Source organism: Anomalospiza imberbis, chromosome 3 (genome assembly GCF_031753505.1).
Source record: "Anomalospiza imberbis isolate Cuckoo-Finch-1a 21T00152 chromosome 3, ASM3175350v1, whole genome shotgun sequence".
Classification (NCBI taxonomy): domain Eukaryota; kingdom Metazoa; phylum Chordata; class Aves; order Passeriformes; family Viduidae; genus Anomalospiza; species Anomalospiza imberbis.
Window position 1 is genome coordinate 43,697,606 of NC_089683.1, and position 25,512 is coordinate 43,723,117.

A 25,512-nucleotide genomic window follows, 5' to 3' on the forward strand; every position below is an offset into this window, starting at 1 on the left:
ACAGAGAAGTGTCTAAAGGAGGAAATGAAAGACTGATAAAAAAGACATAGCAATTCCAGTTACAGATACAAGTTTTTTCAGGGAAGTTTTATTTCTCAAGCTAGTTTGCAGTACACCCCTTACACCAATGTATATGAGTTTTTGGCATCCTGGAACATACTGCAGACTGAGGCTGTCTGCATTCTGAGCCTGATAGGTGCAGCCTATCAGCTCAGAAAGGGCACAGGTAAAATGAAAACTAACAGCTTAGGGGGAAGAGGTAGCTTCACTGATCTCTCAATAACTCACAGATGAGTTCTCCTCAGTCCTGTCCTTCTAGCCCAGGAAGCCAATAGGTTCATTTAATGTACCAGACTTTGTCCCAATGCAAACAAACATTAAAGGTCAGAAAGGAGCTCAGACTAATGGTCTCCTTGCACCATCTTCACTGTAATTCTCTAGACTAAGTGCACAATCCAACACATTGACAAAATAGGTGCTTCAGACTCAGACTTTGAATACTGATACCCTTCCTGCAGCTATCACCTGCCACTGCTACCACATCCTGCCCTCCCTGTCATCAGGAACCTACAACTTTTCTTTCCAGGTTTGCTGTAGTACACACCCTGCTCATTCTACACTGCTAGATGCTCCAGTTGATAATTTCTAAAGAATATAACTCCTGTACTTGCCACATTCCCTTCTTGTGAAAAACCCCCAAGCCAAGACAAGCTGCTTACTTCTTTTAAACTGTGTACAAATACCAGTTCCTAAATCAAGGACCAGGCTAGCAGCTATATATTCTCCACTTCCCTTCTTCTCAACTGCCACAAGTCAACATACACTATCTCCAGAGACCATGGCTCCCAGAACATAACTCTTAGCAGACCAGCAGATCAGTCCATTTCTCCTTTTGCTTATAGTAACAGTTAATATTATGTGAACTATTTAACATGTAACCAAAACATAGGGATTGCAAAAATTGTAAATGTTCTAACAAATTCCAGAAAATATAATTTATCATATGTGATTAATTTTGAAATCAAAGCATGAAGAAAACAGAACTGAGCAAAGCAACAATGTCATTTTAATTCAATATTGTTTGACACATATATGCATATTTCAGGTATACTGTAACACTATACTGTACATTAAGGAATAGCCAAATTTGGCTTATAAAAGGCTCTGGTTTTAGTGTACTCAAAATAATCTAAGTAGGCAGAATTTATTTTTTCAGAAAAGCGTTCAGCAGTCATCAATTTATGAGTCATGCCAGAACATGTACAGGTATGTATTGAACATGTCTGTTAGAAAGAGGTACATAAGCCTGCAGTACTACCCTAAGCATTTAGGTAAGACACCAAACTACACTCAAAAATGAGACAAGATTAAATACCAGTCAGCTTGTCAGCTTTTCTACTTCCTGTATTTTTTAATTTCTAATCAGTTAATGCAAAAGGGGAAAAATATTTCACTTTTAGGCCAGTACTCAAAAGTTAAAAGCATATAACCTGCAAGCAAAATAAAGCGGAGTTGCCCCAGAAACGTTGGGCCTGTTTATGTCTGCACCGCTGTCCAGCAAACACTGCACCGTCTACAAGAGAAAAAAAAACACCTTTAGAAAAAGAGCAGTGGAAAACCCTACTGGCTTGCAAATATTTAGTGCATGTCTAAAATACGAAAATACTGAGCAGACTCTCAAACAACTTTCGTTACATTTCAGTCACATAAATTTGCTACATTTACTATAAGTAAGTTTTTCAGAATTTGGCTTTCCAAAATCCAGTACTAACAAGGACAATAGAAAGGATCTGAGTAGAATTACAATTCGTTCTTTTTAACAGTAAATAGCTCTGGTGGCAATCTGTATGACTCTATAGGGCTCTAATGCAGTTCAAGTAAAGCACCCAGACGTACTCTGAATATAAATAGTCAGCCTTAATGCAAGGCCAGGCATAAAAATTATTCACACAGATCAATAACAGAAGAGTTTATTTGAACTTGTTTACTTCTGGAGTTAAATTGTAACTGACCCAACTCTGTTTTCATTTTTTACTCACAGTACATTAATATTTCTAATTTCAAAATCATATAATAGCTTGCACAATTATGAATTAAACATATTCTGAAAAATAAGGCAAAACGTTTTCAAGCATTTAAAATTACATAAAAACTTGATATTAACAAGGCAAGAAAAGCACTACAGAAGAGCTGAACAATACACAGTAAGTCACCTCAACTCCCATAGGCACTGAGATCAATCAGCTTCACAATAAATAAGTTGTTCCCATAGAAGTTTATGCAGTCGATAGTAAGACACACAACAGCATTCTTCACACTTGTAGCCATTATCATGTGCATTACTACTCTGAAGTTTATAAAAAAAACACAACTTTGAGGCATTACCAAGTTCTTCACAAATCAATTATGTTCAGACAATTTTGAAACTTACTGTCTTGTGTCCATTTTGACAAGCTACGTGAAGGGCTGTCTGTCCCATGGCATCTTCAACATCTACATTACTGACGTGCTGAACAAGATCATGAAGCAATTCTGTTCGTCCATTGACAGCCAACCAATGAATCTAAGTACAAAATGATGATACACGTTTCCTTTAGCAATTATATATATACACCATAAAAATTATTTTAAACCTGGCTGTATTATTGTCAACACTTTCACAAAGAGAAGATTTGCACAATATTAAGAGAGGCTTTGAACAATACAATCATATACTTAGGTATTTTGATCACATCTTTTTATTCTTGATGGCACTGGACACACAGCAGTTTTGTTTTATGTGTAAGATGGCAAAAGCTTAAAAACGAAGAATCTCCAAATTCTTCATTCATTTTATGGACATCATGATAATTAATAGCACTTACTGCAGTCAAGCCTTCATTGTTACAAATGTTGACATCTGCACTGTATTCCAGCAGCTTGCTCATACATTTTTTCTGGCTATAAGCAAAAGAATACATTAAAATCCTGTCAGGGCAAATCACTTACAAAGACTAAATATCTTTTTAGAGCTCAAATAACTCTAATTTATCATTGTTCTAAGCATAAGAGGTGGGTCCAATTTATAAGGACTACAGTACTAAGCATGTGAACGAGAGAAGTGATCTTCACAGAGACTCAGTGCAAGGGTAGCAAACAACATAGGGCTAAAATCATAGCTGTTTTTGTGGAAAGTGCAGAAGCACTTAAACACTAGTCTAACAGTTTCAGCTCTTCATGAACTACCCTTTCAAGACAAAAAGCCAGAGTTCAGCTAATACAAGTCCATGAAGTTCACTGTCTAATTAAACAAGTTCCTGTACTTGTCAGTGGATATGTTTACACTACACCACTAAGTCATTACTTAACAAGAGAGTCATTGTAAAACTATGCAAATCTTTGTTAAGTACAAGTACTTTCTTAATAAAAGTAGAGGTATTTTTTCCTAATTCATGTTTTGTTTGGATTTTTAACATTTTTAATGCCCTAAGTGCTTTACCTTTACCAATTTATTTTGGTTTTCCTTTTTATTTGGTACCTTTCACACCTTCTTATACATCATTTCCACATAACTGTCTCCTGTGCGTATTTCTGCATTTCATCACTTGCGTACTTCTTTCCTCTCCTACACATAGTCCATACACATACCCAGAAGCCACTAACACTACAGCCTCCTCACCTGAAGTATCAGGTGTGATACAATTCAGTTACTGTATCACATACATGTCCTAAAGAGAAAAAAGACAACATTACCTTTACAGCTGCATGTTTTCACATACTACAATTCCAGAAGTAGGATCTTAAAGAGGTACTTGCTCGCTGGTTTGGAGCTCTTTCTCTGCCTCTCTCCTAACACTGTGCAGGCCAACTTTGTATTCCTTTTCTTGCAGGAAAAATTTTCTTAAGAGACACTATCTCAGAAAAATCAGAAGTCTCTGACCCCCTCCACGCCCTCCAAAACCTTTTCTTACTCAGCTAACTGGAAGGTGAATGTATCCCTCATTCAATTACTGTTGTAATAATCATTATGCCCCTGATTAACAGAAAACACTAAAATTACTGGTACTGGAATTGGCATTTCAGACATGATTTACTATTTATAAAATATTATTCTGTGAATACTCAAAGTAAGGATTTTAACCTCCATGTTCTCAATTTTCAAAAGTGAAAACCAAAGGTGATTTTTTTGAACTATGCAAAAATATTACAGAACATGCCAGCTCAAGTGCATTATGCAAAATTTTTTTAAGAGTTTAAGGATTTTAAAAACTTACCCATTCCTTGCTGCTAAATGGAGAGGAGTACATCCTGAGATGTCCTGATAGTTTGGATTTGCTCCTTTTCTTAATAATAGAACAAGGCATTCAACTGATCCACAGCTAAAAAGAAAGTAAGAAAGGGAAAACTGCAACAAGGATATTTACAAATCTGTATTGGCATAAAGACAACAGCAATATTATGTACAGATCACACTCACTAGAACATCTTTACATATAATTGTTTTACAGCCTCATAGTTCAGGCTACACAAAGCTAAGTCACTTAATGCAGCAAGAAGTGACCAAATACAGCTTGCAACAATGAATAGATGCCAGCCTTCTCTGTGATTTCAATGACTTTAAAACACAACGTTGAGTGTTTAGGACTGTTAATTCTTTAAACTATAAACTGTTTTGAAAGTTTTGCTTTCAATTTCCTCTCACCTCCCTCATCTCTAATCTATTAACAGGACTAAATTTTCCATTAAAGATTTTGGGGTTTGTTATGCTTCTGTGTCTGGAAGTTATATTTAGAAGTTTGAGTATCAGGAAAATTCTAAAACTTGTACAAATATTTTTTGCTAGTACAAATATTTCTTTGCTGTCAACTTTGAACCTGTAATAAAGAGCTGAACTCTTTTACTTTAAATACTATAGCAGCTCTTCAGAATAGCCAATGTCACTAAGAAGACAGAAACTCTGCATTACATATTTATCTTGCTCCTGAACTCTTTAAGAGGAAGATCTGATTGAAAAGATAAACAGATTATTTTTCTATCTGTTGTGACCAGATAATTCATTTTTACAAATCTTCCCAATGTCAGAACTGCTACACAACAATCCAAAGAAACTGAAGACTAACTGTACAATATGTTGCAAAACCAGCAGCTTGATGACCCCTTTGTGACCCAATAACTAAGTCAAGATAAAAGACAATCCAGAAACTAAGACACAACTTCTTGTATCTTTAGAATCAGTAAGTGCAGCCGTATTTTCAAATATATTTCTAAAGCGTATGCTAAAAATCTGCTTGCATTTTTTTTAAGTACTTTCTTAAGTAAATTTTATATAAGCACTATGTAATTCTGAGATGAAATAGTTGGGAAACAGCTATTTCTAACAGTCTGTTCAAGAAGATGGAATTTCCACCTTTATTGTGACCAAATACTGCTATATATATGCAATGCTACTTCTATTTCCTTTTTTTCCCCCTTTTTCTAAGCATTTAAATGTAAGAACTTTCAAGATATTTAAAAGGGGAGACAAATACAGAGCTTTCATTCATTAGTTTAATGTTTAGTTTCCTGAAACATCATGACAAAAACTTTCTGGTTCATTTCTATTTATATGATGCTAACCTGTCTGTTTCTTGGCAGAGTTACATATAAAATAGAGTTATCCCCACTGAACAGCTATACAAACAATAAATAATGTAGATCAAAATTTGCACGGAAGCCCTCTATCCAGGATACAAAACTTATTAGAAGTGAGCTCCCGAGTTATATTCCCTTCAGTTATGGTCACATGAAGTACTTTGGAACAGCTGCTTCCCAACAAACATCCAAATGCCTCCCACTGTTTTAGAATACCTCAAAAGCAATCAGCACCTGCAAATGAGAGTTCTCTGCCTCTACCAAGGCAAGAGTAACCCAGCTATACAGGATGTACATCATGGCTGCATTTTTTTAAAAGACTTCAGATTTCACAGAAAAGTAAGAAAGTATCTGGACAGACTTCCTTCACTGGAATTTGGAATGCCATTTGATACCATGTGTAAAAACTGTCCCCTTTATGAGGCAGGCACATTACTAGGAAGAACAAACAAGATACAAAAAGTGTGAAAACAAAATGTTAACTGACACTACAGAGTTTTCCAGCTTACATTGGTGCCTTAGATTTGTGGCAATATTTTCATTGTTAACTTCTGGACTGGACTCAAGTAAGTCTTACTTTGCTGCAATATGAAGCAAACTTCTCTTCACACGTCCAAAGGCATAATTCACATCAAATTTTGAATTTGACAGCAGCTCTGAGACAGACCTTCAAATAGAAATTTTTTTTGATTTTAAAAATAGTTCAGAGTATCCAAGCAAAGTTTATACTGTAAGTTGTACACAAGTACTCTATTTGTTACTTAATCACTATTTCTTTTCTCTCCAACTAATTACTGAGACATCAAATAGTTTTAAGCATTTGCTGATTAACAATACCTTTCCATTTCTTACTGTACATTAAAAAAAAAACTGTGACACTGGGAAACTGTTTCAAATGTAAACTAGTAAGAATTAGACCAAACCAAATCACTTATTTACAAATACAAAAAAACAAGCATTTCAACAGCTTTGGTTTAAACAAAATATAAAATCCCACTTTGCCCCTTATCAAAATCACCCCAACCACCTATGCAACAGTTTTCCCAAACATAGGCGAAGGTCAAAGAGAAAACTGGTATGTGAAATCATGATGATGAAGTAGAAGGATACAAGATCAGGATAAAAAAAAATAAATAGCACCTTTCAACTTCCAGTAATGGGCTGATTACATAATTTAAAACACTTGCATGCAGTCTCAAAATATTACATAGCAGAATAAATGTTTATCCTGGCTGGAAAAGCGGCTTTCTGTTTCAGTAAGACTTCCTGCATGCTTCCCTACAAAATTCATGTGAAGGAAGCACCACTTAGCTAGCATCATATAGCCTCCAGGTTCCAAGCACTTGGAGGACAACTCAGTAAGAGAAACAGCTGTTCATCTGAGGAATTCCAGAAGTATCAATCTCATTGTCCAAGTCTTATTCCATGTCTTTCTGAGATGTCTAATGAGACTAAGAGCTTCTATGTCATCCATAAAAACACACTCTGAGCTAAGACACAGTTACAAAACAACACTTTTGTTCCTATTCTAGGACAAATTTTCCTATGGGCTTCAACAGAACAAATCCCAGTTCTGGTCTATGGCAAAAATCAAAACACGCAACAATACGCTGGGATGCACACAGTCAGTGACTAACTTCCAATTAGAACACAGTTCAGCAATTCAGCAGCTGGACTTCCGAGATTGCTTTAGAAGCTACGACTTCAGCAAACAGGCTGGGTTTTTCAGATCTTAAAAAAAAAAAAAAAAAGTAAATTTAAAGAAGCTCTCACCTGTGCTGGTCAGCCATGACCATCGGCATCAGTGTATAGACAGCAGTTTCATTATCTGGGAAGAAATTAAATTACTCCATTACCATAAAGATATCTTTTACACAAAATAAATGTATCTAGCAACACTTATGTACCTTTTCAAGTGTCCACTTCAATAGATCATTCTTTTTAAACAGATTCTACACACACAGTTTCATTATAAAGAAAAAGCCATCATACTTACATAACAGAGAGAATTAACACAATTGAAATACATGAAATTTCAATGTGGCTTTTTTTCTTTTACAAAGTAAAAGTTACAGAATTTTCAGTGGAGCATCAATTTCTTTGAACTGACAATTCTGTTAATTAAATCCCAGTTTTTAAGAGATATGCATTAAAAATCCCAACAAAACAAAAACACTTAACTATTTAATTTTAAAAAGAAGTAAGTTTCCTGTCTTTCCAAGGTGACTTCCATAGTCCGGAGACTATGATTTTGTAGTAGGGACTTCTTTAAATAACTTCATAACCATTCAATTTTGTCTTTATACTTGAATACCTGAGTGCAGTAAATTTCGCTTTACTTTTTCATCTCAAATCAGTTTCTTATTTCAAACTTGAAGGCAATGAAGAAAGGCCAGAACACAAAGTTCCATGTCAGTGGTGGGGACACACTGGCATTCAGCCACACAGTCTCTGTCATCACTACTGCTGCAAATGCCAGCACATTGCATGGGTGTGATGAGCCTGTTCGGTCACTTACACACTTCCTGAAGTAAGACACTATTTTTAGAAGATTAATTTGACAAAACTTAAAATCTTTTAACATATAACTATTATAAATATTATTAATATGCATTCATTTTTTTGTTTTATTATGGACAATTATTATAATTTTTCCCTTCAACAAGCCACCCATTTTTGAGAGTACAAGCTCCACAAATTGTTCATGTAGATACCAACTTATGACAGGAGTTTGGTTTCAGAATACAGAAATACAGGACTTTTTAAGTTTTTCCTCATCACTTTCATTGATCCAAAGCTACAAAGCAATCAGAACAGGAAGAATTAAAACAGTCCCAAAAAAGCATAGTGTCTCATGTCTTTTACATGCCTCTACATATTCACTACTTCCACTAGGTAGGCAAAGTGACATCTACTGAATTTTTAATAAAGATTCTTCAGAATTATGAAGTGGAATCCAAGAAATTGTTATCATGCTGCAGCTATGCTATTTGTTGTTATTGTTGTTATTATTGTTCTACAGTGCTCCAAGGTTACTACTGCTATCAGCTATCTGAAGTTGTGTGTCCCTAGCTAACAAAAGAATGAAGCAACGCTTCTTTCTAATAATCTGTTATTACCTTTGAACACTGGACAGATATAAGTCAAATTCAAATCACATTTCATCAGCTATAAAAATTTTAAAACAAATTTTTAAAAGTCAGCATTGCTTATAGCAAACACATGGTGCAAGAGACAAGCCTCTCAAAACACCAAATTATGATTAAACATTGCAGAGAGTCACCAATCATCACCAAGTTCAAGTTTGAACTCTCTAAAATTTGTTTCTTATGGCAGAGTTCTGTGAGCATCAGATAACTCCATCTCCAACACACACAACTAGAATTTGACTGCTGGGGGAAGAGTAAGCTGGGAGGGAGGGGACACAGAGAGAAAAATCCTGAAACAAAATTAAATAGATGCTAAATTAAATAGATGCTAAATATCAATTGTGAAAAATATTTGAGCACTTTTCCAAAATCTATCCATGATTAGCTCCCAGTATACACAAACTAAAAAAAAAAAAAAAAAAATCTTGAGCCCTGTTTCACAGAGCTCTGGGCAGGAAGATAAAGCTTTCCAAATGAAACAAAAAGACAAACTTAAAAGCATCAACTAAATTTAAACATGACATACTTATATATATTTCCACAATCAGGCTCTATACAAGATACCAAAAAAAGGTGAAAAAAAACTTTTAAATCTATCAGCACACTTAACTGAAATACTTAATATTGATTCTAACTACATTGCATGTGCAGTGATCTAGAAAAAGTCAACAGTTAAATACAAGTGCAGCCAGGCCATAACAGGCATTTATGGCACAGTTACAAAACTAAGCCTTTTGATATTCCAATAACAGAAATTATGCTGTGAAGCACATGCAGATCTTCCCAAAGTTTTTCTGTAAGAAGTAATTAAGAGGGTGTGGGACTAAGGAGCTTTTATGCTTATTTTTGGTGATTATTTTCTCTAGTCATAAAAAAAAGGTCCAACTGACATAAACTACATGACATCAGGTAGAGAAAAAGCATTATACACCTCATGGACTCACCAAACTTATCTGCTATCTAACTTGCTTGCTTGTCACATCTTGATTATTTAAAGACAAAAAAGGCACACCAAACATAGTGTCACAGCTTTGGGCTGCAAGACCTAGTTTTCAGGCACTGAGCCTTAACAGTAGCATCCAGAAATTTGTGTGAAGCTCTCAAGTGTCCAAGAAACAACTGCTGAAGGTTACTTTGGGAGAGTGATAAAAAAAGTTCTACTTGCAAGCTCAGTTTATTCACTGGCACTGGACTCAGGTGTTAAGATTTGCTTTTAAAAAAAAAACACTTGAAATTCATCACCTAGAATCCTGCCCTGGCAAGATACACTGGCTACTTTATTTCCTCAGAGATACTGTTGTGAAGTTGGTAGAGATCACAGTCTTAAAGAAGTATCAGCACTGCCACATAAATACCCTAGTGGCTATGGCACATGCCATGGAAGTTTAATACTTCCATTTATTGGGATTTATTGCCTTCTTCAGCATAAGTAAATTCAAACATACATCTCCATTTCCTGTGAGAGAACCACGCCTCTCACTTTAAGGATGGAGGGGTAAACTATGTATCTTTCAGATTAAATGTCAAATTAAAGTTATTCAAATGCAGTGGGGGGAAAGAGGGGGAGAGTCATAATGCAAGAGGCCAGACACAGCACACAACAAGCCACCAAATTACATATTATCCTAGACCAGTGTGGAATATTCCAAGCTGATCCTGTCAGTACATGTTTGGAACAACGTACTACAAGCCAAACCTGCTTCTCAAGAAGAGTTTGGGCAGACTTACATGAACCTAAGGCACACCAAGGTCAAGAAAGAAGATACCTAACGAGCTAAGACGGACACAAAGCTGGATGACTATTGAACAGAGACTGTCTTGCAATGCAGTTTGAGACTTCAGTGTATTAAGCCCATATATCTCCTTATATCAGTCCCACTGATTTCTTTCATGCAATTCCTAAGGAATGCATAGAATTCGCATTCCTTCTGCACTACAGGATGATAGAAGTACTTGTTCCAAAGGTCTCAGGGCTTGCACTTGCACCAAAGGATGATAGAAGTACTTGTTCCAAAGGTCTCAGGGCTTGCACTTGCACTGCCATTCCATAGACCTAACTACCTCCTAAGTGTAAGATAAAAATGCCCAAGATGTGAAGAAAACAGATGAAATTCAGAATAAATTTGCCTACATTAGTACTGGAGTAAATTTAAAGCAGCTCCAACTGACACAGGTTGTGCAAAGCGCTATTCATATTAGCATCTTCAATTAGTTAAACTGGTGCTACTCCATCATCTCTGTAAGTCTAAGCTTAAGTGAATAGTATTACATCAATTTTCAGTGCTGGCAGTCAAAGGCTTACAAGCAGCAGCAAAATCTTCCTGAAACTTGTCTGGCAAGTGAATTTAATAGTAACTGCACTGCAAGACACTGGAACTGTGACAGGTGACAGTAAGTGAAGGGTGTAGTAGCATCATTCAGGAGGACACCAGGAAGTCCAAACAGCAAATGCACAGAGAAAACAGAATATTACTCCCTCTCCTCCACTACTGGAGATGAAAGTTGGCAGACAGGCAGCCAAAGACTCATCCATAAAAGTAAACACTGAAGAAAGCATAGTGACAGCACATGACTCACAAGAACAGAAATTCTGCATGTCCAAGAGTTTTACAGTTAGTCCTCCCAAAAGCTGGACCTGGCTGGAACACCAAACCACTTGCCCTAAGAGCCTGAAGCTCTGTTTTCAAATCCGTCCTGATATGGGGGACCAGCACCCACGTGAAGTGGTTTAGAGCCAAAAAAAGTTAGGCTGTGACAGGTGACAGTGACTTACAATACCTTTTTCAATTCAGCACCACTAAAAAAACAAACAAAAAACCCACAATGAGTTTTCATCACTACTCTGTCATCGACAAGGCACCTGACGAAGGATTTAGAAGCGAACACAGCCGGTGTCCGGCACCCCGGCCACCCACTCGCCCGGGCTCGGGGGCGGCAGCAGCCGGCAGGGATCCCCCGCGCCCCGCCACGGAGGCGGCGAGGCGGGGGGGGAAGGAAGGGGACGCCGCTGCTGCTGTCAGCACGACAAACAAACAGAGCCTGTCAGAGGCGGAGAGAGGAAGCCCGTTCCCATCCTCCCCAACCGCCTCAACTCATCCCCGCCGGCCAGGGAGCGGAGGCCGCCTGGACCGACCGCTATGTCAGGGCCCCGCTCCTACCGTCCGGCAGCTCCACGGTGCGGGCGCGGCGCAGGGACCTGGTCAGCCGGTTGAGCTGCTCCATGGCTCTCTCCATCCTCGGAGCGCCCAGCCCGGAGCCGCGGACACCCCCCGCTCCACCGCCTGCCCTCACTCAGCCCATCGCGGCGCTGGCGGCGCCGAGGCCGCCCAGGCCGCCGCCACCTCCGGGTGCTGCGCGCATGCGCGGGGCGGAGCTGGGGGCAGGGGCGATCTCCCTCAGTTTGCTGTCTTCCCCAAGGAAGGAAAGGGGTGTGGGCGATGAATTTCCAAAGCTCGTGGAGAATGGATGCTTAAACGTCTGCTTGTTGCAAATAAAAATTTTAAAAGTGCTGCACTTTGAAGCCGCCCCTGCCAGGTGATCCTGCCCGTGGGGCTCATTTCCCAGGAAGCCCGGAAAGGAGTGGGGCTGCAAACCCACCTAAGTGGGACAAATCACAGAATCAATCAGGTTGGAAAAGGCCTCTAAAATCATCGAGTACAACCTATGACTGAACAACCCCATGTCAACTAGACCGTGGCACCAAGTGCCACACCCAGTCTTTTCTTAAACACCTTGGGCAGTCCATTCCAATGCCTCATCATCCTTTTCGTGGAGAACTTCTTCCTGATGTCTAGCCTAAACCTCCCCTGGTGCAGCTTAGCACTATGTCCTCTCATCCTGTCGCTGGTTGCCTGGGAGAGGAGACCAACCCCACCTGGCTGCACCCTCCTTTCAGGTGATAAGGTTGACCCCGAGCCTCTTTTTCTCCAGGCTAAACACCCCCAGCTCCCTCAGCTGCTCCTCACAGGACTTGTGCTCCAGACCCTTCACCAGCTTCATTGCCCTTCTAGTGCCAGCACAAAAACTATAGACACTTGGAACTGTGCAAGGAAACAACTAGAACATGAGCCTGTTAATTCATTTCTTCCTCTGGCACAATATTATATGTTGTCAAGCGTGGAGGAGCATTCAGTGTCGGGTATTTTGGCTTTAATTATGCTTCAGGTGTTGATGCAATCTTGGCAAGCCAGGGGAGTATGGGCTACATAACAATGCTGTAAAGTGAGAATGAAAAAATTATATAAAAATTGAATGTAAAGAAAACATACCCCAACAAGATTTTATTCATGATCAACTTCCAAATGCAAGAAGGTATATGGCACTCCATGGGGATCTGTTGTGATCTGGTTCTGTGTAATGCTTTCACTCTTTCGTTCTGTAATATGCTCCAATGACTCTGACTTGGAAAAAAGAAGAAAAACTATCTAAGATTTGAAAAAGGTTCAGAAAGGACAACAAGGACAATCAAGAATCATGGGATAGTTTAAATTGGAATAGGCTTTTAAAGGTCACCCGTTCCAACCTCTGCAATGAACAAGGACATCTTCAACTAGATCAGGTTTCTCAAAGCACAGTCCAACCGGACCTTAAATGTTTGCAGGTCTGTGGCATCCACCTCTCGGGGCAACCTCTTCCAGCGTTTCACTGCTCTCATTGTCAAAATAATTTTTCTTATATCTAATTGTCAAAATAATTTTTCTTATATCTAATCTAAGTCAACTCTCCTTCAGTTTAAAACCATGACCCCTTGTTCTATTGCAAAAGGCCCTGTGAATTGGCTTCCATGTAAGTGAGAACTAAATTGGACTCTGCTATCTGGAAAGAAACACTCTACACAACAAAGTAGAAGTGGAAAAATAATGCATGTCATGAAGATATGACCTGGGGAAAAAAAAATTATTTATTACAAATCAAATCAGAGTAGGTTAGTTAATGAGAAACAAAAACTAAATTTTAAAAAACACTTTTTCCCCCACAACTCCCTTCTTCCTCAACTTCATGTCTAAATTCTCCACCTTCTCCCCATCAGCAGCACAGGGGGACAGGAAATGAGGGCTGTGGTAAGTTCATCACACACTCTCTATGCTGTTCCATCTTCCCCAGAGGGAGGACATCTCACACTCTCCCTCTGTTCCAGAGTGGAGTCATACCAACTGAAGTCAGTCCTCCACAAACTTCTCCAACATATATCCCTTGCACAGGCTGCAGTTCTTCATGAACTGTTCCAGCAAGAGTCCCTTCCATGGAGTGCAGGCCTTCAGGAACAGGCTGCTCCAGTGTGGGTCCCCACAAGGTCACAATTCCTTACAGCAAATCTGCTGCAGCACAGGCTCCTCTCTGCACAGAGCCTTAGAGAGCTATTTCCTTTTATTCCAAGTTTCTAGGGACTGGGGTTAGAGCTTATTCCAATTTCTAAATGTTCTCACTAGTGTAGAGGACTGATTGACTGTTTGAGGTCCCTTTCCTTTTCTGTGAGAATGATTCCAGACACACCTAATATTAAAACTACAATATGTGTGAACAAATGTTCATAGGAATCAAAAAAAAGAAAAGTGAGGAAACTGGACAATGTATGTTTTTTTTCTAAATTAATATCTTTTAAAACCCTCTGTAAGTACAGAAATATTCCTTCAGTGCAACACTGCCACAAGACATATTTGATGGCATCTTTTAAAAGCACCAAAATAATGGGCTGAAACAAAAACATTAAGAGTATGCAATCAGTCACACAATGTTATAATTTTGTACGTATTTAGCTTCTAATTCAGTGTTAAACACAAATATATTCAGGATGCATCCTCAAAAGTTAAAGAATTGCTACAGCAGTATAAAATCATTAGTAAATTTTGTTTTAAATATAGCGTGTTTTACTGTGATCTGCAATCAGCAGGAAAGAAATGCTATTAGTGGACAGTGAAGAACTAATACAAGTTCTTACTCTTAGTTAGCCAGCCTTGCTTGATCTCATTGTGGTTTAAATTCTTCTTAGTTCTTCTTGGGACAGAGAGTGGATAAAATCTTGGTGGCTATTATCTTCCATACTGTCACAAACTGCTCAGGAAAGAAGGGAATGAGCATACATACTAACTGACTGATTTCCATAGCAATAACCTACACTGTCTCCCAACCTTAAACACAAGGTCTTCCTTGACCTAATAACAGGTTCTTCTCCTCTCTGTCTCCTGGGGTCTTTGTGGTTTAGCCACAGCCAGCAACTCAGCCCCTCCCAGACACTCATTTACTCCCTCCTGGTGGGATGGGGAAGAGAATCAGAAGGGTAAAAGTGAGAAAACTCATGGGTTGAGACAAAGACGATTTAAAAGGTAAAACAAAATCTGCACACAAAGCAGAACAAGGAATTTGTTCACCACTTCCCATAGGCAGGCAGGTGTTCAGCCATGCCAAGGAAAACAGGACTTCACCACATGTAATGATGACTTGGGAAGACAAACGCCATTACTCCAAACGTCCCTGCCTTCTCTCCCATTTTTGACCCTATTTCAGGTTTTCTTACACAAGCTCATTCTACTTGCCAAGACATTCCCAAACAGATAGGACATAATGGATGGGCATTTGCAGCTTTGTAGCCTTACTCTTTCCACTAGAGCATGAAGAAGTCTACAGTGTTCAGTAACTGCTCTGTGTAAAACTTTAAGGAAGGAAAATCCAGTGGAGGCCAGAAGGCAATCCAGGTAGGGGTGACATGATCTCAGTGGTCAGTGTCAATGGTCACAGCGTTCAGTATCCCTTTCAGAGGATGACTTAATTCCAGGTCCACCCAGTTGGTTTACGGGCTGCATATATGGCTAAGGTTTCTCTTTTTTGTAGACTGCTTTGTAGACTTCATCATTCCGAAAAAGTTTCAGCTTGACTCTATGAGCTTTTAGTATGTTTCAGGAAATTTCTGCTTGAACAGTTTGCTTTCCCAGTGGTGTTGCAGCTGTCCATGCCTATATTGACTGCTGTGGAGAACTAGGCACCTCTGCATGGTAATTAATTCTGTCTAGTTTAGAAATGGGTATTGCACTAGAATTAGACATCTTCAGTGGTGTTTGTAAGATATCTGTAGTAAGTCTTAAATGGAGAACTCTTAAGTGAGTAAAATTAGCTGAAAGTAGTAAAATTAGCTTAGTTTGTTTACTCTATGACAGGTATAGCAATACTTCCAAATTTTATTAATTTTCTTGATGTCCAGGAAAAAACTGACATCTCAAGGAAAGATTAAGGTTCCCAACTTACCACCTAAGCTTTAAGTCATTTGCTCATTGAATGCAGTCAGCAGAGTTCCCTTCAATACTGATATAAGGGGACCTCAATATATCTGTCCCTTGCACTTACATATCTGAAGATGTCATGTTCAACTGCCTGCGCAAAATTGGTCAAACTTGTCTTTCACAGTGAATAAAATCAAACCAATTATCAGCCCTGTGAAAGAAACGCTATCATTGATATGTAGAGGAATTTCATTGCTGTGAGCAGTCTTGGGGAGGATGAGAGGTAGACTGTTACTTTCAAAAAAGATAATACCATCCTTAACAGTTAAAACTCTGGCACTCATGGCATTTATCTTTCTACAAGAAAACTTTACTTCAGAGATAAGAATTATTTTGTTTTTAGGATTGGGAGGAATACAGATTGTTGTCAGAAATTGAATGCTATGTAAAAGTACTATGTAAAACTAAAAACATTCAGCTCTTTCACTCTGTTTTTTCCTCTGTACATTCTTCACAAAGGCATACAAAATTGGAAGAACTTTATGCTACTTAGCCTACAACATAGAAGTGAGGAATTGATATTGATTTTTCCATGTTTAAATGCCAAGATAAATTTGGCATAAAAGACTTAGTAAACTTTGGATCTCAAGTTTTTTCTGTCATTAAATTGCTAGTTTTTCACAAAGCCTTCTATGGACAGTGCTGAGCTCAAGCATCCAGCCCTGTGGTGAGTACATTTTTCTCTCTCTCAAGATTTTTTATAAAAATGCACAGAGAAAAGTGAAAGAGAAAACAATTTCTATTTCTATTCCTTGTTTTTCTTGTGTAGAATGTGTTTAGAGAATTGTTTACCTAGAGCGAATGCTTGGTTAGATCACAATGGATTGTTTAGGCCTGATGGCCAATCAGATCCACCTGTGTCTGGACTCTGGAGAACAGGGTCATGAGTTGTAAGTTAGATATGATAGTTAGAGAAAGTAACATGTAGTTTTTAGTATCCTCTTTTATATAGTATATTAACATATCATAGCATAATTATAATAAAGAAATCATTCAGCCTTCTGAAATAAGTCAGACATCATCATTCTTCCCATTGGGTTCACCAACATCTACAACACAGTCCTAAACTGTACCTTTGGTCATTACAGAGCATAAAATATAGGAACAAATTCAATATGTGGGAAAGTGCATTTCATCTATAGATTGTTGTCTCCTTTTACCAAAAAAATAAAGGGGTTTCTGCTCAGACTCAGTTCAACAGGCCCTATTAATTTACAAGAAAACTATGAGACAGGACTTCTTTGAAAAAATACTCTGCAGAAAGGAAAAATATCGGTAAATACTTAGAAATGGATAAAAGAGCATAATTTTTTATTTTGCCTGCAAAGAACTCTAGGATCCTTGAGTCCAACCATTAACCCAGCACTGTTATGTCCAACACTAAACCGTGTCCCCAAGTTCCAGTACTGCACAACTTTTAAATACCTCCAGGGATGGTGACTCAACCACTTTCCTGAGCAGCCTGTTCCAGTGATTGACAACCCTTTTGGTGAAGAAATTTCTCCTAATATCCCATCTAAACCTCCTCTGATTCAGCTTGAATCTGTTTGCTCTTATCCTATCTCTTGATACTTGGGAGATGAGACCAACCCCTGCCTGACCTACTCCTTTCAAGTAGTTGCAGAGAGCAATAAGGTCTCCCCAAGCCTCCTTTTCCCCATGCTAAACAACTCAGGTCCTTAAGCCATTCCTTATAAGACTGTACTCCAGACCCTTAACCCACTTTGTTGCCACTCGCTGGACTCATTCCAACACCTCCATGTCCTTCTTGTAATCAGGGGCCTGAAACTGAACACAGGATTCAAGGTGCAGCCTCACCATTTTTGAGTACAAAGGTATGATCATTGCCCTGGTCCTGCTGGCCACACTGTTTCTGACACAAACCAAGATAGCATGGTAGTCCATGTTTCATCAAGGAATGAACTAAAAATCTGAAAAGAGTATGATATTTTTATGGGATACCCAAGATAGGCATGAGCCAATGTTCTTCCTGCTGCAATTCCATTTGCCTTGATTCCATTCCCTAGCAGCGAACTATAAGTGCAATCTGAGCTCTTCCTGGAAGCAGCTCTGCCAGCAGAGATTTTCTTCTCCACTGCATTGCAGGGTTAGGAGTCAGCACATCTTTGGAGTGTGGCTTGGTGCCATTTTTCCCAACAGCCGTGTGCTCCTTGTAGGCTGAGTCAGCTTTTTCTGGACACACCAGCAGACTAAGGTTGAAAACTGCACACATATACTGTGCTGGGACTTGCCTGCAATGAAGATGAAGCTATTTAACTGAGGACCTTTGCAGTAGAGATCAACTTAATTCACAGACATCTTCAACTGCCTTCCTCCTCCCCATGTTACCATCAAAGAACATAAGATATTCACAGACAACGTGCATGATGCTTTCCCTCTGCTCTTGAGGGGGCTTGTCTTCATAGTATCAAAGTGTGGTTTGGATTAGATGAGACCATAAAGGTCATCTAGCTCCAGCACCCTGCCATAGGCAGGGACACCTTCCACTAGACCAAGGTTCTTAGAGCCACATCCATCCTGCTCTTGAACACATCCAGGGATGGAATATCCACAGCTTCTCTGGGCAGCTTGGTCTGGAGCCTCACCACCCTCACACTAAAGAGTTTTTTCCTGTATCTATTCTACACCTGCCCTCTTTCAGCTTAAGGCCATTCCCCCTTGTCCTATCACAACATGCCCTTGTGACAAGTCTCTCTCCAACCTTCTTGCAAGCCCCCTTTATGTGCTGCAAGGCCACATATGATCTCCCTTGAGCCTTCTCTTCTCCAGGACAAACAGCCCTGACTCTCTCAGTCTGTTTTCATAGGAGAGGTGTTCCAGCCCTATGATCCATTCAGTGATCCCATAAATGATTCATTCTTATTGCTGGACTTATACTCTTTGGGATTGAGGAAATTAGATCAAGGCACTGCAGTCAGAGAACTGTGCGTAATCCCAATGAAAACAGTAATAGAGGATCTACACATATCTCTGAGAATTCCAGTGCTACCACAGCTGCATGTCTGTCCTATACACTAATTCATGCAGCTGTGTTTTATGGTATCTGGCCATTACATGTAAAATGCTACCACAGTGAAACTTCAAGCAATATTTTTCATCATTGGATAGATAAGCTTTATACATGTATACATGAATCCTTGTTTTTTCCAGAGATTTTTTTGGATTCCAAAATCTACATTTCACCTTGTTATCATTAGTACTGAGGGTAAGAAAATGTAGCTTTAAACTGTTTCACTTTTATGTGTTATTTGTACTGGAAATCAATTTTTAATTTGCATATCTATCTTAAAAACAATCAATGCAACCCCACATTTTGTCAATGGGGTTAAATGTCAATAAAAATAATATGGATAATCTCTACATTTATTTCTACTGTCAAAAGAAATGTGAACTTGGCTGATTTCAGATTTGATTTCAGATTTTTATTTTTTCTCCTATAGATGCCAAAGCAGCACCAATAGAGGCTGCATTAATTATTGATAATAAAAACCAATATTTTGTATTGGTTATTATAATCACAATAATTCATTATAATAATAATGATAAAAACACACTAAATAAGATCTATTATTTCTATGCCTTGTCTTATTTTTGAGTAATATGATCCTATGTAAAAAGATGCTGGCTTTATAATCACTTAATGGGATTTCTTGAAGTCGTTTTAATGTATTATTTTAATGGACAAACTTAGTTCCCTAGATAACATTGAAAACCATGCTCTAGAAAAGTACAAACTGTATATACCTTTACTGGGCTTTTTTCATTTTAGGATGAAGAAATTTCATCAAGGAGGGAAAATTGCTCAGAGAGGGCACTGAAAGCACCACAGCTGCTTTGATTCTGCCAACTGACAGGTCTGCAGTTATGGTTTAGGACATCACAAAAATTCCCCATCACTTTTTCTGGTTTTATTTTATCTGCCTTGTGGAACTATCTTGCCTTATATTTCTCTGATGCTTTGCTGCATGAGCTATACTAAGTCCTGGTTTCTCTTTCTGAGATTATCGCACTGCTGCAAAAGAGGTATAATTTTTTTAAAATATGGTTTAAAATGTTATTGTCTATTTTTATGACCCACATGATTTACACAGACTGTCAAAATTTCTAAACTAAAGGGCCATCAATTACAGCTTGTGCAGCATCCATTTCTATTCTCTGTGGAGCAGTTAATGCCACTTGACGCCTACCTACATTTCCTTAAATCTAGGTTGCTGAAATTTCCCAAAATTAATATGTTCAGGCTTGAAGATATGTTTTTAAACTTTGTCTAATTCACCCAGGCTTCTGGTCTGAAGCAGCTCCTACCAGTTCTATTTCTGCTATATTAGTGCTACGTCTCCCTCACATTAATTTTTCAAAAGGAAGCTTTAATGTGCCTCAAAACAAATCCAGAGTGCTCAAGGATTACAGTGAAAATACTTTGAACTATTTTCATAATGTCATAGCCCTTCAATTTGCATTGTCTTTACTGGAGCTTGAAAAGCTTATGACTACATCTCATATTTTAAAAATATCATCACTCTTCTTTTAGAAAAACCCATCTTCTGCACAAAGCATTTTTAAGAAAAAAAAATACCAAAGAGCAAGTAAGGTATAACATAAGGCTTTTTTTTCTGCTAATCATTATGCTTCTCTCAGTATTAGTCTAGGTGGAATCGAGGAAGAGCCAAGTATTTAAACACTTGCTTGGCCAAGAAGAAATCAATAAACATTCTGTCCTTGTCTCTGTAACACTGGTGATGTCGTCCTTGCAAGATCATTTGACTGTCATGTTTTTCCTACCACTTTTCTGGTTAGTTGTGTTTGTTTATTCTGTGCAGCAGGAGCTCTCTACAGATGTTAGGGAAGTTTTTTGTCCAGATAATGATGGCTATTTCTTTATATTCTCTCATGTTTCTAGAACATGCATGTTTACAATTCTTCAACAATAAACATGACTTAAGGTCCTGTAACTCATCACTGCTACTCTCAAGCAGAGATGAGAAGGAAACATGCAAGCTACAAAATGCTGAAATACTATGTTACATACTGAACAACAATGTAAAAATGTTGAATGAATAATGAAACCATTATTTTGCTCCATGTGCTGCAAATTTTGAGTTTATAATATACTGAAGTTTTCACTATCTCTCCCTGTTTCAGATCCTTCTTAGCTCTGTAAAAATTGAATTCAGGCTAACACTATTTGCTGTCATCCTAGAACTGATTCTATTTTGAAGGACAAGCAAAATATATTAATTTGGTCCTAAACAACTCATTTTCATCTTGGGAGTGTATTAAAACTGGGCTATTTTTAGTTGTTGGGAGACAAAGAAGCGTTCTGTCAGTCAGAAAAGTTCAAAGGAATGCAATCTTTCTTTTCTCAAGCAAATAAATAAATGAATTAGTTACATACACAGGGTTGATCTATCCTCACTTGATAAAGTAACTGAAGCTACTTGTTCTGCTGTTTCTCTGTTACTTTGCTACTGATGCTACACAGGTGGACTCCCCTTGATATCTCAGATCTCATGTAAAGCATTCCTGCAGACATTGTTGAAACCTATGAACAAGTTAATCAAGTACCAATAGAAGAATGCAGAGCTTAATATAAACATCCCAATTACTTTCTAGCTTTGTATCAACATATTGCCTGTTGCAAACATCTGTTTAACAAAGAAACTTCTACTTTAAAATTTAGAAGAATGTGAATATCGAGTCTCTTAACACAATCTCTGAGATTAAAAAAAATAATGTGGCAATTTCTATAGTCTTTGGACTGGCAAAAATAGTATGAATCCTATTTTGCAGAGATAGGAGGTGCATCTTTTACCCTTGCACCACACTAAAATACGTTATGAAACCTTGGGAAGCACAGCTGAGTCCCAGTAACTGTCTTGATTCAATACATGCAAAAGGCAGGTCTCACTATACACATTCTGCTGGACATGGTAACTTTTAACTCACAAAAGACAGAACATCATTGAAGAGACTTTCAAACCGAAGGAGACTCCGTTGTTACTCTAGCCAGCGCCTTGAAGTTTGCTTAATGTTCTAGGTTAGGATTACTAACAGTTTTAAAAATATTCAAGAAGATAAATAATATAATGTAAACAGAGAAACTATTAAAGAGACTGTGATTGCAGTGATAAGAATGTTTTTGTGCATTAACAATTCAACAACATAATTGTTGAATTATGGGGGGGAAATAAAAAAAGATAATTAAATTTTGATATAGTATTAATTCTTTGCTCAGTTCCCTGGTGGGGCTACTGAATAATTTTCAGAATCGTGTGGCTAATACATCCTCAGTAACGTAGAGAGGATGTAGAGTTGCTGTTTAAGCCAAGGGATAAATTCAGGCTTTCTTAAATTCGGGCAGAAGGCGTCATACTAAAAGCAACCACAAGATGTCAGTCTTAATGAATTACAGTAGATTATTCTGATTGGCTCCTTTCTGATAAGTAACTCGGCAGAAGAAAACTATTGATCATGTTGAAATATTTGGGGAGAAAGTGATATAGGATTAATATTGCTAGTTCTCAACATATTCATGAAAATGAACGATCAGATCAAAATATAGCCCCTGTGCATATTTATTTCTTCTAGAAAATTTAATTCTTTTGCTAGGGACTCACAGAAAGGACATAGCAGGGATTTGTTCCTCCCCACTTGCCCTTTTCCACACATTTTCTCTAAGCATCTTCCATCAGACTATATAGACTTTGGGCTTTTTTTCTGTAAAGCTATTTTTGTTTTCCTAATAGTCTTGACCATGTTCTAATCCTACAGGTCTGAATGTTTTTAAGCTAATAAGAAAGTCCAATTTCCATTTCCAGTCCAGATTTGGAGACATCCAAGTGACAGGTATTGATCATTGTTCCTGGAATACTGTACAATCCATTCCCTCCTAGTTCACCATTTGAGCCCTGACAAAGGAGCTGTGCTCTACATTGTTGTTTTTTTTTTGAGGGACACTCTATTTATCTCTTGCTACTCACACCAGCACTTGTTCTTGTATTTGCTACCTGTTTGCTCACCAGGTTTACTATTAGCTACTGACAGCAGTCACAACCTCCAGTTGTTGTTTCTGCTGGCTGTTCACACTGTGCTGCTTTGCTCTGCTCTGATCTGCAGCAAAACTGCTGTTTGCTTCTGTGCTTCTGCTCAACCCTTTATTTCTGCAGTCCATACGATCTTCCAGTTGCGCTCAAAAAGCTGAAGTGATATCCAGGATCTGTAAAGAAACCTTGTGAAAAATAAAGGCAATTTTCCAGCAGGATCTTTCCCACATTCTGAAAAATACAGACAAAACACCAAAATATGCTTTGAACCAAATTTGCTTTCACTTCCTTTACTATGAGATCCAATGACAAGCTGCAGCATTTGGTTCCTCACCAATCACAGAGAGGTTACCCATAACACAATTAAACCCCTTACAAATCATCTTTTAGCTGAAATATCCCGTGGCACCACAACACTTGCCAGGAAATTAAACTTGGAATCTTTGGTTCCTTCACTGGCTCACTGCAGACAGGCCATCTTATGGGATCCTCACAAAGGCTGTCAGCCTCCCCTGCACCTCACACCTCCAGCCTTACCAACCACTTAACTGAAGTTCACTGACTCTTGGCATTCAGCTATTAACAGCAAGGAATTTTACTAAAGTTACGTTATTAAAATTTAATTCACCTTCTGTATCTTCAGGTTTCATAATGCACTGTTTGATGGTTGCAAGTCTCCCTTGGGGCATTTTCTTCTGCTTTCTGATGAGAGCAGGCATCCAAATATGCAGATTAAAGGCGCTGTGGGGTTTGGCTCTGGTTTTCTCAGTGGTGAGAAGATGACAGAGAGCAGAGACACCACTCTGCAACTGCCTAATACTAATCCCTAAACAGGGACATACTGAATGCACGCATACAGGGCAAGAAGGGAGATGATGCACTCATGTGGAGCCTCCAGTAGTCTGAACCTGCATCCCATGGCTGAAAGTCTCCTGCCATCTGGGACAAGCATGGCTGCAAACGTAGGTTATTTGTGTGTCAGGTTGAAAGATGGTTCATGTTCTGCTGAGATCTGTTCTGTGCTTTGTAAAATGAATGGGCTGTAGTAGGATGTTTCAAAATTTAGGAGGGAAAATGTTTTGGGATGTTAAAGCTTTTTCCTTATACATTATTTATTATAACAGTATCTTTTACTTACAATAATCCTTTGAAAATATTAAAAGTAAAAAGGTAAAGGATGAAAACCTGTTTTTTTCTTGTTTCTCTCAACTTCTGTCTTGTAATTTGCCTGGAATCTTGTCTGGTTTTTGGTACATAATCAGTTAATTCCTATGTACTTTCTGATCTGGTAAGCAGCTAGACATATTGGCCACTAACACAGTCACAAGGGATTCAGAATCATAGACTCAGGAGTTAACTTACATTGATTTAGTGCTCATAAATTATTTTATAACGAGTACTGCTAGAGTGATGCAAAATGTCAGCAAGACAATGAAATTCCAGAACTTACCTAAAAATATATCTGACATAGATAATTTCTGCAGAGAGTCCAATGCTTGCAACAGAAAAAAATCAATTTTCAGATTAGTCAGATAACAATATTTATATTTTTCAATACCTATAAACACACTCTATTAGAATTTGTAATGTAAAGAACTTGTTCATGTCACAAGACTAAGTAGTGTAGCACCCCAGCTCTTACACTAGAAGCTCATGAAACACTTGGCTTCATGGGTATCTTTACAGTAGTCAGTACAACCCAAGCTTAAGTTTCATTGAAGACAGCTAATAGAGCTACTGTATTCCATTAAAAGAGAGTTTTCTTTCCTTGCCTGATGCTTAATCGGTTTCTTAAATGTTATTCTCTTGCTCACTCTTCTCAGTATGTGCTCTTGTAGTTTTACCATTTAAAAACAAAGTTATTGTGCTGGTTCCAGCTGGGGCAGAGTTAATTTTCTTCACTGTGGCTCTTATGGGGCTGTGTTTTGGATATGTGCTGAACACAGGGTTGATAATACAGAAATGTTCTTGTTACTGCTGGGCTTGCACAGAGCCAAGACATTTTCTGCTTTCCATACTGCCACACTGGAAAGGAAGTTGGAATGCATGGGAGATTGGGAGGAGACACAGCCAGGACAGGTGACCCAAAGTGACCAAAGAGATATTCCAGACCATATTGACATCGTGCTCAGTATATAAAGTGGAAGGAAGAAAGGGGAAGTGGGGAAGGACATTTAGAGTGGTGGCATTTTTATCTTCCTAAGTCACCGTTACACAGGATGGGGCCCTGCTCTTCTGGAAACGGCTGAACATCTGCCTGCCCATGAGTAGTAAAGAATTAGTTCCTTGCTTTTCTTTGCTTGTGTGCTTGGCTTTTGCTTTCCCTATTAAATTGTCTTCATCTCAACCCCCGAGTTCTCTGGCTTTCACCCTTCCAATTCTCTCCCCAGTCTCACTGGTGGGGGAGTGAGCGAG

The 25,512-nt window shown here is 38.4% G+C and overlaps 1 protein-coding gene across 3 annotated transcripts in view; it reads right to left on the reverse strand.

Moving 5' to 3' along the window:
- The window catches only part of HACE1 (HECT domain and ankyrin repeat containing E3 ubiquitin protein ligase 1), a 49,248-nt gene extending 37,139 nt beyond the window's left edge, over positions 1-12,109 (reverse strand). Inside the window, exons 1-7 of one of the 3 annotated variants that reach the window (XM_068184155.1) lie at positions 11,918-12,109; positions 7,384-7,438; positions 6,188-6,277; positions 4,254-4,358; positions 2,865-2,940; positions 2,432-2,563; positions 1,491-1,573 (exon numbers count right to left, since the gene is read on the reverse strand). In XM_068184155.1, coding sequence (XP_068040256.1) covers positions 1,491-1,573; positions 2,432-2,563; positions 2,865-2,940; positions 4,254-4,358; positions 6,188-6,277; positions 7,384-7,438; positions 11,918-11,993 — 617 coding nt within the window. In that variant the 5' untranslated portion in view covers positions 11,994-12,109. Of the gene's footprint in view, positions 1-1,490; positions 1,574-2,431; positions 2,564-2,864; positions 2,941-4,253; positions 4,359-6,119; positions 6,278-7,383; positions 7,439-11,917 lie in introns of those variants that run through there. The other 2 variants (XM_068184156.1, XM_068184158.1) reach the window with 2 other exon arrangements.
- Between the last annotated feature and the right edge of the window lie 13,403 nt (positions 12,110-25,512).